Source organism: Haliotis cracherodii, unplaced genomic scaffold, assembly GCF_022045235.1.
Source record: "Haliotis cracherodii isolate W230 unplaced genomic scaffold, xgHalCrac1.p SCAF_5, whole genome shotgun sequence".
NCBI classification, from domain to species: domain Eukaryota; kingdom Metazoa; phylum Mollusca; class Gastropoda; order Lepetellida; family Haliotidae; genus Haliotis; species Haliotis cracherodii.
In genome coordinates, this window is record NW_027266308.1 from 52,275,919 (window position 1) to 52,294,867 (window position 18,949).

Genomic DNA, 18,949 nt, shown 5'->3' on the forward strand with positions numbered 1-18,949 from the left:
GCTCTTTGAACGGTATTGAACCCAAATTATCTCACAGCAGCCTTTGCAAGTCAAGAGGTATGAGAAGAGACATTGTCATGATGAATAGAACTCCAGCAGTCAGCATTCCTCGCCACTTTTCTTTGATAAAATCTCTCAGGTGATGAAACAAATCAGCATAGCAGGCACCGGTAATCGTAATTTGTTTTTCAACACAGAGAATCACAGAATGTGTGGTCATAATCTCATTTGAGGTTAAACTGGAACAAACAATCAGCAAGTATAAATGACACACTCGAGTCAGTTTCAAGGGATTTGAGAGAATGTTTCAACAGGATATTGTCTTTATCTGTAATAAGTGGATCATTAGTAGAAGAAGCAAACACATTGTGATGATGTCATCCACCAAATAGGTACAAAGTCCAAATCAGTTAAATGCTACTTGTGCTCTTGAAAATAATGTCAAGGTCACAATGTTTATGTGAGGTCGAACTGCTTCCATAGCATAACATTATCTGTGAATTTTATCTTCACACAAATCATTACCAAAAAGGGAAAAGTTTCCAATGACCTTGGAAACTAAGGTCAATGTCACCACATTAAACCATTGTGGAATTGCCAAAGATACAATTTCGCAAAATATTAATGAAATCTAAGTGGTGTTACTTGCGACATTGCAAGTGTGGTCAACAGCAACATATCCGGATAGATAACCCTTCAGTCTGAATTGAAGCAAGCATGGTCTATGGCAGCCAGACAGAAAGGTGCTAGCCTGTATGCAATTGATCAGTCATTCCAAGATAAATTAACCCTTTATCTGTAGCTAGAACAGCTCTAGCATGGCTAGAAACCACCTCACATTTCCAAGAAAGGTGGCATTATGATAAACTGCACAAATATCATTTTTTCATTGACCGGAGCCAAAAGCAACGTAATACAAAAACGAATAAAGTTATATTTACTGTAAGTGCTATCTTTGGATTTGAACAATGACATATTTTGACTATTAAAACAAAAGTAACAACTGCTAACTTTAGAAATAATTATTGATCACATGCATCTTTTAGTCTTACACATCATACATTTAATAATAGAGCAGGGTGACACATTACTAATTTGACCACGCGACACAACATTCCAAGAACTACCCCTCCATATGCTATGTTAGTTGGCTGGTTTATTGTTTAACGCCGCACTCAGCAATATTCCACCTATATGACGGCGGTCTGTAAATAATGGAGGCGGGACCAGACAATCCAGTGATCGATATCATGAGCATCGATCCACGCAAATGGAATACGATGCCATGCATCAATTAAGTCGGCGAGCCTGACCACCCGATCCCATTAGTCGCCTCTTTCGGCAAGCATGGGTTGCTGAAGACCTATTCTAACCTGGATCTTCATGGGTCTCCTGTTTGTGAGTAAGGTACACATTTATATTGCGACCCGTAAAGATCCTGGGTGGAAAAGGTCAACCCATGTTGTCGTAAAAAGCGATTATGCTTGTCGTAAGAGGCGTATCCCAATATTGCGCGAATCGATGCTCATGTTATCATCGCTGGATTGTCTGGTCCAGACTCGATTATTTACAGACTGCCGCCATATAGCTGGAATATTGCTGAGTGCGGCGTTAAACAAACAAAACATATCTATTGCGAGTTTTAGTATAAATAGAATTTGCTTTTTGTATTGATATTTCTATTTTCGTACACCGAATGAACTGTGTAATATGTGTAATATCACACCAAAGGGTGACAACATTCGCGGTGATATATATTGATGACGTCAGTCGTTTAATGAGCGCCTCCGTTCGATCAGGTTTGGCACTTGTGCTTTTACTCCATGTGGCGTGGTAGAACACGGAGAAAGACAAATCTCACACAGACAGAGAGTTGAGACGCGAGACGTGTATCTGCGGGGAAACTGATTCAAAAACACCTTTAGATTCCCATGCAAGAGTGAGATTAATCCTTTAATCTGTAGTTGAAAGCCTCCATATCATGCTGCATAATCTTCCGTACTCTACGCATGGTCTAATGACTGTCATCACACGTTCGTCTCCCGTCACTAGTGACAATACATTCAACAGACACTTTCTGAAACAAAGGACGTAGCAAATGTCATCACATGGCGTTAACTGGCTGTCTCAGAGTGGGCACATGCATTGCCTCTTTAATAAAGCGGAAGGGGGAAATGGGGATTTGTTTAAGCAAACACCAAAAGATCATTCTCGTTAAGTCACGTGGTGTTACTGACACCAATATATAGTCCAAATCTCTTCCGCCGCAACACACTTTGTATTTGCAGAAAAGTTCACAATGTAAGTAAACGCAGCACTGATTTCAAAAGGACTATTTTCTCTGTCTTCATCCTCTACAGATGAGAGATAGCAAATGTTCTTTTAATTTACATTATACACGTTTCGTAATGCCAATCAGTATTCCTACTTTCTATTCTTGTAAACGCGTTGGAAACAAACACTGTAATTAATACACGCACACGATACGTGTTGGCAAGACTAAAGTATTGCGTATTTCTTTTTGTTACTAATGAAGAAAACAACATGGCGTGCGATCTTTGATATTAATTTCAGCATTAAATATTGTGAGAACCATAAATGTTCCCCTAGGACTATCTATATTGCAGTATTTTAATATTTTATTTCAAGGAACCCCTAATGCACTAAGAATCCTTCGGGGGTCTTCATAGTTCAATATGCTTAAATTTAGCAATTTTGAATTCAGAGTGAATGTGTATGGTGTGTGAACATTCTAGAAATAAGGAATTTTTTCTTTTACATTCGGGTGTTCAGGCTCGCTGACTTGGTTGATGCATATTATCGTATCTAGCATGGATTGACGCTCATGATATCCATCCATGATGTTAGTCACTGGAGTGTCTGGTGGTCCAGATTCGATTATTTACAGACCGCCCTCATAATGCTGAAATATTGCCGAGTGCGGTTTTAAACAACAAAACAAGTATTTGCATTTATCCTAATGATATAAATTATATAAAATGCCCGGCAAAACGAACCGTACATTGTTTTGGTTGGATCAAAACATTGCAAGTAAACGTTTTCAAAACGCTATTAGGCTGACCACGGTCACCGAAGCACTGCAAACGTAAGGTCCAAAACACAACACCCGTATCAAATAGTTCACTATCGCTAAAGCATTTCACTTTTTGTTTAACTTGATTGATTGTTGTTTAACGTCGCTATATGACGGCCGTCTGTATATAATCGAGTCTGGACCAGACATTCTAGTGACTGACATGATCATCGATCCACGCCATTGGGATACGATGACATGCATCAACTAAGTCAGCGAGCCTGATCACCTGTCGCCTCTTACGACAAGCATAGTCGCCTTTTACGCCAAGCATGGATTGCTGCAGACCTATTCTACCCCGGATCTTCACGGGTCTTGTTTTACTTTAACCACCATCAAACATGGGTGTATATCTTTTACCAAATTACAATTATTGCCAACACAAAACCTTTAGGAAGGAATTGGAGTGACTGAGTGAGTTGGGTTTGACGCCGCTTTTAACAGTATTCCAGTTATTTCGTCATCTACTACAACAGGAGGTTGTACACTGCCAACCCAATCCACCACAAAGAGTTTCATTGTCACAGAACACAATTCACTAAATCTTATTCACTAAATTAACTTGATAATTGTAACCCACTGTGTTAGTTCCAGGGTAGCCTTCTGTTTGAAACAGTAGATACTTTTCTCAGTCTCGTCAGTGGGGATGTTTTCGGGCAGGTCGTACCCCATGAAGTACACAGTGAACTTCATAGCAGGCATGTCCAACCGTTTCAACAACCTGTAACAGTCAAGTCCCGGTGAATCTGATGTGATACAAGTCTCTTACTTACAAAAAGATAGGGACTGTTGACAAAACTGACACGAAGGTTCAGTTCAATATCTAAATCCCTAGATTTGCTGGATAAAAATGGCATCAAGTCGTTTTCATAATTTTATCTACTGTTTATAGGACATTCTTATATCATTTCCAAAGTTTGAGAGAAAATATAACATTGGACATTTGGGATGACAATCAGTATATCAGTTTATTATAGAAATAATATGACACATGATAACTGTTAATGTAATGATCCCTTGACGTTGGTTACATCCACGGCCGGCTGCAAATAGAGTGAGTGAGTGAGTTGGGTTTAACACCACTTTTAACAGTATTCCAGTTATATCGCGGCGTGTCAGCTTAATGTGGGAGGAAAGCCCGAAGTGATGCAGGTCTCAGACGTTTACCACTTCGGTGAAACCCGCGAGCACGGGTGTGGTGCTGACAAACCTTGAAACATAATCGGGGCGAACCGGGATTCGAACCCACAATGATCGGTTTCTGGCGTGCCCAAGGGACGCAACTCTGCACAGCGAATTGCGGCGCCTTAGACTACTGGGCCACCCGTGCCCCCGGAAGGAATTGGAAGGAATCCCACAGACCGCCATATCACAACTGTAAATTGTCACGAAATCTTATCACAATTTCTTTCTTCAGGGAGGAGAACCGAAAAGTGATACGACGCATGTCCTTTGCCCTGGACCTGAGTTCCGCTGTGCTGCGAGCCCGCGCTGACGGCAAATTCTGTGACGTCAACATCGTCGTAAAAGGTCAAGACCATCGCTGTCATCGCCTCGTACTGTGCTCAGCGTCTTCTTTCTTCAAAACCGCACTTGGTGACACCGAGAACTCCACCGGCAAGATGATGATCCGGGGCATTGACCTGAACATCTTCACCATCCTTCTCGACTACATCTACGGCGAAGACATAGTGCTGACCCGAGACAACGCAGCGGACATCCTGTTTGCGTCTTTGAAGCTCGGCATGGAAAGACTGCAGCGCGAGTGCGAGCGTTACCTTGGCGACCACATGACGTCAGACACAAGCATTGAAGTATGGAGAACGGCGAGGATGAAACAGCTGACAGATCTTCAGACTATTGCCTTCGAGTGGATTGTGGCTCACTTTGATAACGTTGTTTGTACCGAATCCTTCACAGCACTGAAGGCGGATGAACTGAGCGTTGTTTTGAGAGAGGATAAGCTTAAAGTACCGAGCGAGGAGTTCGTCTTTGAGGCAGTGATGAAATGGATGAGGCACCATCCATCTTCAAGAAAAAGCAATCTGTCCACAGTGTTAGCTAGTGTCCGCCTCCCCTTCATCAATCCCCACTACCTCCTTCACTACTTCACCTCCAACGACGTCCTCATCCGCAACAAGTCATGTCACCAGTTAGTTGAAAACGCCAAGGCCTATCAGCTGCTTCCGGGAAGGAGGGCCGAGTTTTCATCCTCCAGGACGGTCCCCAGGACATCAGCTGGCGTGGAAGATATCATCATTGTCATTGGCGGCTACATCGAACAGCAACGGCAACATGATGGTTCATCGGCAACATCAGCGACAGTGTCATCGGTGACCACATCGCAGACGCCCGTCACCCAGCACCGGAGAGTTCAACATCAAGGTAACATACAGACTACCCCTAAACACACCAGAGAGTTCATCCGCGCCAACGTCGTGCTTCATCAATCCTACACCACCTCACGGACTGTCCATGGCTACAGCTTCTTGTCCAACCATTGGTACAAGCTCGCCTCGCTGCCCCAAGACCCAGGCTTTGACTTTGCTACAAGTGCCCATGGCTCCTCCATCTTCGTCAGCGGTGGGACTTTGACCAGCAAACGGCTCCAGAGATTTGACAAGAACAGATGGATAAGTGAGAACAGCCTTCCCGAGCAGAGATGCTCCCACTCTTCAGTTGTGGTTGGTGATCACCTATACCTGGTCGGCGGTCTGTGGTTCGACGGGAGGGGCGTGTTCGGCGGAATGGTCTCCTCCATCAGCAAGTTCTCCGTGTCCAGTGATGCTTGGGAATCCTGTTCCGGAACACTCCAAGTCCCCGTACAGAAACCAGCAGTTGCCGTCATCCACGACAAGATCTACCTGTTCGGCGGCGTTGACCAATACGGGAATTACGTCAAGACGACCCAGTACTACGACACCTCCAAAGATGGATCGTGCGTCCTACATTCCATCCCCAGTCCCGCCACTGAGATTCGCGCCCTCGCTGTTGATGACGTAGTGTACCTCGTCTCCAGATACGGTCTCCAGCAGTTCACAGAAGACAAACTCATCTGTAAGGCAAGTCTGTCCGAGCTCGACGGATGTGTGGACTTTGAGGTGTGTCAGCACAGGGGACAAGTATATGTCATGGGAGGCTTCCATGAAAGTACTCTTCGTGGTTCGCGCGTCATCATCAGTAAGAACTTCGACGTGAAGACCCAGGCCCATTTCCTAGGCTTTCACAGAGCAGGCTTCGGTTGTGTGAAGGTGACCCTAGGGAAGAAGTACTTGAAAGGACACCGACAGTGAAGATACACCCTGAGTTCTATCGTTTAGCATGCGGAGTATTTTTGGAAAATCTGAAATGATTTACATACCAGTGACTCTCAAGACATTCCAGTGAAACTGCCTGAAGACGTAGCGGCCCGTTCTATTCCATAAATAATGCAAAGGAGTAATACGAAAGTGCTATGTAATATTTAGAATATCAGTATTCAATAAAATATTTATTTTCTATAGAAATTGCGTTGGTATTACATTGGGCATTTTATGGTGTTAATGCCAATGGAACAACAGGGAGTGTCGACTTAATGTGGGAGTGCGTGTTGAACAAGACATAATTTAATGACGTTGACCCCGGTAGTGAGATCCGCGAACACTGACATGGTGCTGATATTAAGCGATCCTAGCTGGCACAACTGAGCCAGAACGATTGTACGTGTTTTGGGCAACCTTTTCTTTTACATTGATCAGCAAGAAACAATTCCGGTTATTTACATGGAGTTCCAACATTTACCCCATGCCAGAGGGCACACCCATAATCTAAAATCATAAAATCAAATAAACCGTGAGATTTACAATTAATGCAAACAACCTATAGAAACATTTTACCCGTTTTCATAACTTTTAATACCACGCTCAGAAACGTATATATTCCATAATTAAACTTTCTCCCGCCGTAAGCTAAGGGAGATAATTTTGGCACTCTTCAGTTCTCTGGGGTATGTTTGGTATCGACTTCCTTTTGCTTCAACAGATGCCCTTTCGACTTATGTTTTACCTGATTCTAACATCCTTTTGGTCTTTAGAGACATCATTGTTGAATTATAACTTCCACCAGATAACAGAATAGGAAATATTTCGTAATGAGCGTTCACCTCGGTAGAGTTACATCGCTGTCATCACAAACGTGGTGTCGCGTTGCCCAAGCACGCTCTTCGTGGAAACTATGGCGGTCGCAGTTCAACTCTGGACTGTCGTGCAGGGGTATGGCCGGCCAATCTGATAGTCCTATGAATGTTTTTGATAGGAAAGCGAAACGGATACAGAAAAACAGAACGGCTTTGATGGAAGATTATCGAGTTTATGAGTATTTAAAGGAGGAGGTGAGTCTCATTCATGATGATGTATATTCGGACCCCATGGTACCGCGGCATTCATCGTATCGCGGCATTTGTGATTTCCGATAGTTCACGCGGGACACGCCTCATAGCGGCTGTCTATTAATGCAAATCAGTAACCAGGAAGTTCTCACTTCGTGAACAATTTCAATTTCCTCGGAATGTTCCGTCTGCTATAAGTAAGGAGTTATTAATCCGTTGATACATATTTCTGGCATCTGTTGTAATATTGCCCGACCCCCATCTATCAATGGCCAACGATATAACCCGCAGTTCCCCAAGTAAACTTTCTCTATCCACCTGAACTAGATCATCTGCATATTCATGGCGACTAATGAGGTAACGGAAGTTACGTAGTCCACACTTTTTTCCCCGCTCTGTGCCCAGAATCTATTGGGAGATCATAAGGGCCATAATGTCAAACTTAGAAATACGTTCTTCACTAGTAACCAAAAGATAAATACATACTTTGAGCATACAAGGAGTGTTTTTTATATATTTATTGTTGACTTTTAACATTTTTCCATTTTGTGACAAATTATTGTCATCCAATGTATTTTAAACAATCTTAAAATATCATTCTGATATTTTGATGTTGACTTATAATAATATTTTTCTCTTACTTTTCGGTAAATATGCATTGAATACCTATTGCTGATAACACATTTAGAATTTTACTTGTGCTGTCTTTGCACTTGTCTGGATAAATCACTGATGTCTGGCATGATCATACCAAGTGGTTGGTAGAATTATGTCCTCTTTTTGTCCAATTCGGACCTCCATTCACAACTTTTCTCTGTACCGCGATACGATGGAGTTCTCTCCCTTGTCAAACAGAGCGCGAGGCCCGGCTTTTACTCGGAGCTACTGATGTAAATAATAAACTTTTATCTTTGAAATATGCATTGTTTGATAACATGAATGATATCTGATACAGAGAACACGAATAAACATAAAGGTTAGGGAGTGCATTTTGTTCTGTTTAGCGTACATGACAAGTACCGCGATACCCCGAGGTTGCAGGCTAATTATTACTGTACTGTGCTATCGTACATAGCGCTACATATCTGCTACTTAATCTACTAATCAAGGTGACGTCACATTATGTGTGCAAATGAATTAATGGTGAATGCAAAATAGCTTCAGGAAACAAACTTTTTAGTCACGAGTGGAATCTTCGGCTAGGACTGGGATGGGTAACTCAGGTACTCGGGTTGGGTGGAACCCTGGGTACCCACAGGACTACCCGCACCCATGTTTAGTCACGGGATATATTGTTAATGATAAGAATGATCTAGAACTCCGTGGTTACACTACAAGTCACTTTGGTTCGCGTTTCTTTTGACTATATACACATTCCTTCTGACTTATATATATATTTGAATAAAAGAACTTAATTCTTTAATTCATTGTCCTTATTAATTATATTGTACAAGGTGAAGGGGTACATATCATTTTCTGCCAACTGTCATTTAACAATGATATCTTTCAAAACACTCATTGTAACTTGCCTGCATTATACTTTTGCAGATTGGATACAGAGTTGCTGACAGAATTTGTGATGTTAAAAGGTAAAATGACAACTGCAAAAAGGCTTATGACTGATGATGGAAAAGATGAGTTGCTACCATACAATATAATACACAACAAACAACCAGTTAACATGAGGCAAGAAAAAACATTCTGTCTTTCCTAGGTTCCCCATTGACATCTAGCATTTCTAATTCTGTTCAATTTTCATTTATTTTCAACAGAAAGTTTGGTGTTGCTGTTGATCTTGGATGTGGCCGAGGACATGTCTCAAAGCACATCTATAGTGATATGGTTGGGACATTATACCAGTGTGACATGGCAGACAGGGTACTGGTAGGTAGATATAAACTATAAACATGCTTGATAAAACTTAAATATAAATAGTCAAGGTGCACATTTTTTTTTAAATGCCCAAAGTATTTTTCATCACAATGTTACAGTAAGGATCATCAGGTTTTGAAATTAAGAATGAAAGTCGAGGGTCCCTGTCTTTGCCCTAATGTTAAAAGTTTATGGGATCTCTAGATTAAAAAAACTACATATAGGAGTAGTATAGGAGAGAACCTCAAGGATGACAGGACCTCAAGCACTGAGCTGAGTAATGAGTCATTCTGTAACAACCAGTTACTTCTGTGATGAGGTGATGCAGAGGGAATCGCATGATTTGTAATTCATGGCTTCAGGATTGTTTGGCTGCAGGTTTGGATCCCAGATATTAACCACTGGTTTGTTTGGCCCAGTCATGATTAAAAGACAGGCTGTTGTGATATTGCTGGAATATTTTACATGAAATAACATTCACTTTTTGGATGCTGAGACACAAAATGAAATGAAAATCATGAAAATTGAAGAAACTTCAAATGCTTGGCAGCATGTATGTGTACCATGGTGTACAGTAAAAGTTGGTAATTTTGTAACCCCTGATAGGAGGCTGTCTATGAAACACTTGCTCTTGACTTTGTACACTATGAAGGACCTAAATGTAGCAACATGGGCTGTGAATGTTATAGATAAATAAGAAAACCCTGTTGTTAATGTTGAGAGAGAAGATAAATGAATGTCATCAGTGAATTGTGTTTTCTCATTGCAGATGCAAAGTGAATTATCTCCAGAAGTTCCTACCCATCGAGTTATTGCTGATGAAGAATATTTTCCTTTCAAAGATAACTCCCTTGACATGGTTGTCAGCAGTCTTAGGTACATTGTTATTGTGCAACATCACCATGGTCACGTCTCCACCAAAACAAATGGGTCACGTACTGTAATCCTGTGCATAGTGACCTGGTCATCTGACTACCCCTGCCATATATCTGAGGCTGCTGGTTGCTCCAACGTAGGCGTTGAAATTAGGGGTGTCACGATAAATCGAAATATCAATATACTGCTATTGGTAAGCACTTAAAGTCAATAAATTGATTGTTAAATCAGTTTCCGATCAAAAGTATCGATTTCATTTAGGGAAATCGAAAGTTTTGATTGTATTTACCATATCAGAAACACACTCGTGAAAGCAGCCGAGTTAGGATTAGAGTTAACTGCCCTTGATGCTTAGCAACCAGTCTTTCTTAAAGTAAAATTGGGGAGGGTGACAGTCCAATGGAGTTTGTAACACACTTGGGTGGAAAATCGAGAGTTTGGAAGTCTTTTGGCTATGTTAATGAAAATAACAAGCTTGACAAGAAACGTGTTAGATAGCAAAACTACCACCATTTTTTGAATGTAAACATGACTAGATATGAAACATTCATACTTGAAGTCTAGTCATGACATTTATATTTTCTTTGTCTTTTGACCAGATTTACAGTTATAATAAAAAACATACAATGCTGTTCAAATTTTTTTTTCTTTTGATCATGAGTGGTAGTAATTTACACATGGTAATGTGGAAGTTTCTTTTTCTAAAATTATTAGGGTAAAGAAAAAACGAATCGGTCATATCTCAAACTTTACTTTTTATTTGTTGTTATGGTTATCTTATTCAAAGGAAACTTCAGTTCCAAGGTTTAAATCAACTCTAAAATCCATCTAAAATGATACACTGAAAACTATCAATATTTATCGCAATAGTTGCTTGAAATATCAATAGTTATCGCAATAGTTTATTTCAATATCAATAGTTATTGCAAAAGTGACCAACAGTCACCCCTAGTTGAAATGCACGCTGGAGTCAGACGGCTGGACTGAAGTCATCAGTGAGGAAGCTGTCGGAGACTCTGTCAGAGGTGGAAAAAGTATGTCTGCATTTAAGACATGCTGGGCTATTGTTGTTTGGTTCCCATTTTCCCTCAGAATTAGTTAAAGTTAAAGTAGAAACCCAAAATGTATTCTCTTTTTTTAATACACAAAAGATAATAATGTGGCAGTAGTAAGGTGATCAGGTCGTGTAGGTCGCTATGCATGGAATTACAGTAGGTGACCCATTTGTTTGGGTGGTGACCTTGGTGATGCTGAGACGTGTTCAGTTGATTTGTTTTTAGATGCTGGAAACTTTCGTTCAAGTACGTTTCCACATAGGATCGAAAGGAGAAATGCATAGTGTGAGATTGGATAAGTATTATAAATATATACTTAAATGTACCATTTACAATTTGCTTACCATCAGTAATTAGAATTAGAAAAGGTACACTTACAATTGCTTTTTGTTGATTCAACATATTCTATTCAATGCTGCTGTTACATATCCAGTACATATGAGGCACCCTGATGATGCTTGTGTTCATTGGTGTTCCAGCCTACACTGGGTGAATGACCTGCCTGGATGCTTTAGACAGGTCAGTACAGTCGCTGTATACTTGATAATGGGTTCAATCTAAAGGCTCTTTAGTTTTGTAATAAAAATGTTTATTCACAGGAAAGAGAAAGATATTTAAAAAAAATAATGCTTATGTGTCTTCTTTGTTATTCCGTACTTTGACATTCGCTCACACATTCTGTGTCTTAGATAGGACATAATAGAGCAGGGTTTTTATGCGATATGATCGAAACTCGGTTATATTGCCAAAGTGAGCAATCTTTGCAGCTGGATGCTGAATATATACTGAACAAATAAAGTAGAGATCATGAAATATATTTATATACCATACACATTTATAGAAACTCAATAAATATCCCATAAAATATTCACGATCTCTACCTTTTTTCGTTCAGTACATTTCACAAAAAGTATGGTTATGATTGATGAAATACCGTAATGATTCATTCAATTCTAACTTCTCCTTTTAAAATTTCCATCTAGCTTTTAGCATGTTCAGTTAGTTTCAAGGATATATATTGCATATCTGAAAGAGTGTTCATATCTGTTGAAAACAGTTTGTATGTATATACATGAGGTGATGATATTAATCGCTTCAGTGTGTGTTTTTCCATGAGTTTTTGTTTCTGTATACTTGTTCTGTGTAGGTCCACAATGCACTGAAGGATGATGGGGTGTTCATTGGCAGCATGTTTGGAGGAGACACTCTGTTCGAGCTGCGAGTATCTCTGCAGTTAGCAGAGACAGAGAAGGAAGGGGTAAGTATCACCACCTGGCATGACCAGAGAGCGATTGATAGGGGGCCAGGGTTTGGTTAAAAGATGAAAAAGACATATTCGTGTCAACAAAGACAGGCAGTGGTAAATCAGTGTCATAGGTAGGAGTACCAATTGTGGATGTTGATTTTGTGAATCATTCTCTGATTGGACTATCTATATGTGCCATAGTCCAATCATATTTAGCACAGAAAAGTGGGCTTGATGTGGCAAGGGTGGAAACAAGACTTTGATAAAAAGGTTAGTGGACGCTCTTGCCTCGGGAAGATGTGTGTGAAGTTATTATTTTTTACTAACTTTATTATCATGTTTGTAAGAAATGACTTCAATATTATTTTGCATTTATGGCTGTGTGCACACCATTTTTTTACATTTATACCTCCATAAACACAAAAATATGAAGTAAATTCTTAATGACATACATTACATGGTATACATGTATGGCTGCAAATGAAAAGTACTGACCTGTGGATTTAGGAGATTATGGAATGTAATACACTCATACTGAAGACAAATCTATTGATGAAACATTGCTGTTGCCACAAGACCATATAACTAATAATAATAAATAGACTCGCAAAAACTTGCAGATGGCCTCATCTGCGAGTTTGTTTGTTATTGTTTGTATTAGTTATATGGTCCTGTGCTGTTACATACATATAGAATACTAAACGAGCTCCCGTGTAATACCAATTTTATGAAGCGAATGAGTAGTTCTAGTATCTGACGAGCGAAAGCGAGTCAGATACCACAACTATTCACGAGTTTCATAAAATTGGTTTTACACGGGAGCGAGTTAAGTATTTTATTTATTACTGGCCATTTATAACGTTTTTAGAATTATACTGTTGAGTGTGAATAGGCTGACACCTACACGATCCACGGCATAATCCAACTGAGTTTTACACAGTAATACTTCAAACACGTCAAAAGTTGAAACGTATGAATTTAATACCATACAATGGTCCACCTTTAGAATTCAGGCGTCCGTTCCACAAAATTATCGTAGCGTTAAGGTTATCGCAACTCACATACTTTAACTTAGACAAACGACTGTCGTTGCGCTACAGTACGATCGATCGCCTTGTGGAACGAGGCCTTGCACCTCAAAGTTTACAATCACGTCACAGTACCCGATGACGTAATTTGTGGAATTTTGTTGCAAGATCCATCGGCGAAACAATGCCATGTGACGTCAGTCTAGCAACAAGGTTGCTGGGGTCATTGAGTGTGCATAAACTCCTCTCAGTGATCTATCATCTCCACCCGCAATGTCGTTGAATAAGCCAAGGGATGTCGAGAGCTTTCAATATTTGTTCGTAAAACGTGTTCCGAGAGTACATAAGCACGCGTTTTGGTATTACACAATGTGTAATACAGCTGTATGTTTATTAAACGGGTGATCTCTTCACGGGCAAGTAATAAAATGAGTTTGAGACTAGTATGACCAGTCTTATAAAAAGTCATGTGAAATGAAAGTAGTTGTGTTTGTTTGTTACAGGGCTTTGCACCTCACATCTCCCCTTTCACTGATGTCAGAGACCTGGGCAACCTACTGACAAGATCTGGCTACACCATGTTAACTATCGTATGTACTTGATGATACATGGGAGGCATCTAGTGTTGCATTGTTGCATTTTAATGCAATTCTAAAATACCTCTGAATATAGGAAAATAAGAGTTAAAGATAAATCCTTATTTTGGATCAACTACTTTTAATTTCCCATTTGAATACCACTGGCACTTCATTGAAATTCCTGAATGAACATTAATGAGGCCTCAGATCAAGATAATGACAAGCTGGATAGATAGATTATGGACTTCAGCTGAATTTGTAGACAAGCTGAGAGCCAGTCAGCAACATCAGCAAAGGCAACATGACCTTGACTATATCTGGGGATGATGCTTTCTGGAGGCTAACTCTATTTTAACAGTTTGTCATAAACATTCCTGTCAATGTCAAGGTCACTCTCTCAAGACGTAAAAGCAAATGTCTGATATGGCTGACATATAAACTCAAATTTATCATCAACCAAATGAGCAATGTTCCTAGATTAAACTTGCATCCTAAAGTTTAACATCCAAGAGTTTTTGTGATAAGTTCTATAAGCTAATTACAACAATCATATTCATGGTAAAGGACTCGACCTATGTAATTTTGGGTGATAAATGAAACTTTCATTGCCAGTATGTATTTCATGCCAATTCCTGACTGCAGGACACAGACGAACTTGTGGTCAACTACCCCTCCATGTACGAACTCATGCAAGATCTCAAAGGTAAAACAACAGTCCAAAATGTTAACTTTTTTTGCAGTTACAGCTACGCCAGCATTGTTAATGTTTCCTCTTCATATCCCTGTGGACATTGTGTGAATGTGAACAGATAACCGTTACCTGCTAAGGCAGTGCAGCACATCAAAATACAAACTGTTGTTGAAGGAAACATGGTGTTGAATGAGAACCGCCTCCATGGTGTATTGCATAGAGGGTCTGCCCGCGGAGGGGAAGGTCGATGGTGTGATGCCCTGTCTGCATCATATTAAAAGACATTAAAAGGTACTTGTTGTTATCCGTCCTTGCGCTCGTTATTAAAGGGATGAAAAGGACTGTCAACTCAGAATCAGTATCGTGTGTATGAGTGGGGTATCCATGTTAAGCTGCGGCATGGTATCTCCGCAGGGTAGCACTATAAAACCAGCATGCGTCTGAACTAGTACAAGCCTGCACATTGCTGTATGAGTGTAATAATCCTGAACTCGACATGAAACCTCATTTCACCTCACTTGTTGGATGACAGGTTAGCTGTATCCCCATGTTCATTCTTCCTAGGTATGGGAGAAAACAACTGTTCCTGGAACAGGAAGCCATTGCTACATCGAGACACAGCGGCTGCTGCTGCTGCTATATATAAAGGTGAGTGTAGGGTTCTTGAAGAATAATTTGTCAGACTTATCGCATAGGTATTCTTGGGAATAGTGATTGCCACCTAGAATAATGAGAGATGGTTGTTTAATTCTGCCAACAATATTCCATGTGTATCATGGCAGTCTTTAGATAATTTACCAGTGGTTGACAGCATGAGCACAGACTCACACCTTAGGGGAATGATAACACACACTAGGCCAGGTCCAACATGGTGACACTCGTTCCTCATTATAACAAACATGGGGTAATGCAGACCAGGTCACTGAAATCCCATTTGTATTTTATCTATATTTTTAATGTATTTTTTATTAAAAGTATATCAAAACATTTGTTTTTATGTGTATAAACTTTATTTATATTTGTTAAAAGTATATCACAACATTCTTTTTATATAAATATTTTATATATTTTTTGTTAAAAGTATATCACAACATTTGTTTTCTTGTGTGCAAGACTTCATACTACACCTAATTTATTCTATCTCACCTTACCAGCCTTTTCTACTGTGATGTTATTGTGATATTGTTGGAGTATTTCTGACCCATTTGGTAGCGTCATCTTCTGTTAGTGTCAGTGGTCTTTGTTGCCCTGCCATAGATTACTTATGGTCTTGAGCCACACATTCCTGAATTACCAACATGAGCAGGTAGGACTGAACTGAAGGCATTTTGTCTTTGTCATGGTTTGGCTTGGTGGTTAGTAATATTAAGGTCGTGGTTGTACCATTTTTCTGATTTTCTCAAAACTTTTTGACATTTTCCAATAAATATATGTTAAAAAATCAGAATTATTCTATCTCCAATTGCAGGTACAGTCTTCTCGACTCAGAAGATGTCGCCAAATAGCTAACAGTTTATGTCTTCAGCAACCCATGCTTGCCGTAAATGGCGACTATGCTGGTCGTAAGAGGCAACTAACGGGATCGGATGGTCAGGCTCACCTTCTTGGTTGATGCATGTCATCGTATCCCAATTGCATGGATCGATGCTCATGATGTCAATCACTGGATTGTCTGGTCCAGACTTGATTATTTACAGACCACCGTCATACAGCTGGAATATTGCTGAGTGTGGCGTTAAACAACAAACAAACCAAACCCCAAAAGCTGGTGAAAAACACTTGTCTCATAGCGGACAGGTTCAGGTTGTCATATCTTACTTTCCCTCATTGCAGACATGCATGGAAATGAAGATGGAGTACCAGCAACATTTCAAATAATGTACTTCATTGGTTGGAAACCTGATAAATCACAGGTAAGGCAAAAAAGACGTTCTAAATTCGAACCTCAAAACTGTTCATTACAGTTACCTCCCCATACAACTTTGAACATCTTGATATTTATGTTACAAGAAACTGAGTGTGTCATTGATTGAAATTTAGTCTTGAGATATTGAAAGTATAAAAAAGTATCACGATATGATTTATAACAAAATTAGTTAATCTGTATATGTATAGAAAAACATTTCCTATCTCAACCTGCAATTAATCAACTTTTCATGCTAAATATTATCTAGGCTGATCCATGAAGTTTTGAAATTGAATTATCTACCTTCTTATTGTCCACCTTAACCATGATAATTTAACAAATGTAAACATTTCTGTATCAGTTAGTTATAAATTTAGTTTCAACATTAGATACAGTAATGATATTAGAAATGTATTGATACATCGATATAAGATGGCATCACTACAAGAAACATACACAAGCAAATCGGTCCATTCTACAACTAGCATGAACAATGAAGACAGCACTTTTCTCCCTCTATGACTTGATGCGGTTGATTGATACGTTCTAAGCTTCACAGGGGTGATCGGGTAGCCTAGTGGTTAAAGCGTTCGCTTGTCATGCCAAGGACCCAGGTTCGATTCCCGACATGGGTACAATGTGTGGAGCCCATTTCTGGGGTCACCTGCCGTGATATTGCTGGAATATATCTAAAAGTGGTGTAAAACCATACTCACTCACTAAACTTCACCTAGAAAGAACTGCATAACAGTCTTTTCTTTAGTTGTGAACATCACATTATGTCATTGAGGTATATCCCCAAAAACTGGAGTCAACTGAATAAATTGTTTCACTGTGATGTGTCAGTAAAACAAGCAGGGGTCTGTGACCTTTGGAAGATGGAGGAATGTGCACTGATTAGCCTCTACATGTGGACACTTTTGACTTGATGTTCAAGGTGATACTGTTTGATTTACCTGTACATGTGGGACAATATATATTCTGTGATAACACACATGACATAAGATATCAAAACATTAGTTACCATTGTTAATAATTCTAAAATTCTGACACGCTGTGATATAACTGGAATACTGTTAAAAGCGGCGTTAAACCCAACTCACTCACTCACTCACTGTTGTGTCTCTTCCAGCCTGCAGCAGCCATGAGGGGATCAGGTCAGGTGTCCTTGAAAGACATCGATCAGTTGGACAAGCTCACCAAAGACTTCCATGATGCCAAGGACCGCTATGACAAGGACCGGCTAGATGAGATAGCGGAACAGTTGCAGGATAGAACTAAACCAAACACAGATAATAAAAAATGAAGAAGTCATTGTCCTCAAGACTGCTTCTGGTCATTAAGCTGGCCGTTTCCCTCCATGATACTAGTGGCATCAACTGGCTTCAGGATACAGCTGTGAAGCCCATTTCAGGTGTCCCCCGCCGTGATATTGCTGGAATATTGCTGAAAAGCGGCGTAAAACCATACTCACTCACTCACGCAGGATACAGCTGATACAAATATGATACTATATGTAAGATGGACATTATTTGTACAAGCAAATGTTGGAAAGCTTCTGTGACAATGGTCTGAAGTGGATGGACTGGACTACATAAAGAGCTATTACTAATGCTGACCAGTGATGCTGCATGCATTTTCCAGTTGTTAATACATGCGTAACAGAATCTGGTGTGAGGCAGTGGACAGTGGCAAGGGTCAAGGATGTGGGCAAGTCTCGTTCTCTGTTGAGCTGCTGTAGTCATCAGCAGTGACTTGTGTAGCCGAACCCAGCACCTACGATATGAACAGAGCCATACTATACTGAGGGAACTGAATAAGGGAACGAGTATCAGCAATTGTTTACTGAATATTATTGTGGTGAATATCATTGCTTCTAGTTCATGTCTGTAATATAAGATGCAGTTTAAACTCCTACTTTGAGACCTGTGAATTGTCTAGACTAGACATTTTCCCCTGAAAGTAGTAATGTTTCTTCAAGAACTAAATTTTTAAGTCCTTATTTCTCTTAGTATGGGTTTGTGTAAAGAGAAGTTTCATGTAAAGATTCATGTCATCGTATCTCAATTACGTGGAACGATGCTCATGATGTCAATCACTGGATTGTCTGGTCCTGACTTGATTGTTTACAGACCACCATCATATCACTGGAATATTGAATGTGTCATTAAACCACAAACAAACAAAATTTCATCACAAGGTTGCAGAGATGCAAATATTTAAACAATGTAACCTCG

General features: G+C 39.9%; 2 protein-coding genes across 2 annotated transcripts; both read left to right on the top strand.

Moving 5' to 3' along the window:
- Window positions 1–4,539: 4,539 nt before the first annotated feature.
- Window positions 4,540–6,387, top strand: LOC139443737 (kelch-like protein 12). Its single transcript, XM_071224664.1, has one exon. The coding sequence runs from the start codon at window positions 4,540–4,542 to the stop codon at window positions 6,385–6,387; it is 1,848 nt and encodes a 615-aa protein (XP_071080765.1).
- Window positions 6,388–7,091: 704 nt separating this feature from the next.
- On the top strand, window positions 7,092–18,742 carry LOC139442683 (arginine-hydroxylase NDUFAF5, mitochondrial-like). The gene is made up of 11 exons (XM_071223558.1): window positions 7,092–7,463; window positions 9,009–9,049; window positions 9,233–9,344; window positions 10,102–10,208; window positions 11,743–11,782; window positions 12,411–12,521; window positions 14,041–14,127; window positions 14,758–14,818; window positions 15,371–15,454; window positions 16,640–16,719; window positions 17,845–18,742. Exons 1-11 carry the CDS (start codon window positions 7,224–7,226, stop codon window positions 18,016–18,018), a joined length of 1,137 nt encoding a protein of 378 aa, XP_071079659.1. The 5' UTR covers window positions 7,092–7,223; the 3' UTR covers window positions 18,019–18,742.
- The last annotated feature ends 207 nt before the right edge of the window (window positions 18,743–18,949 follow it).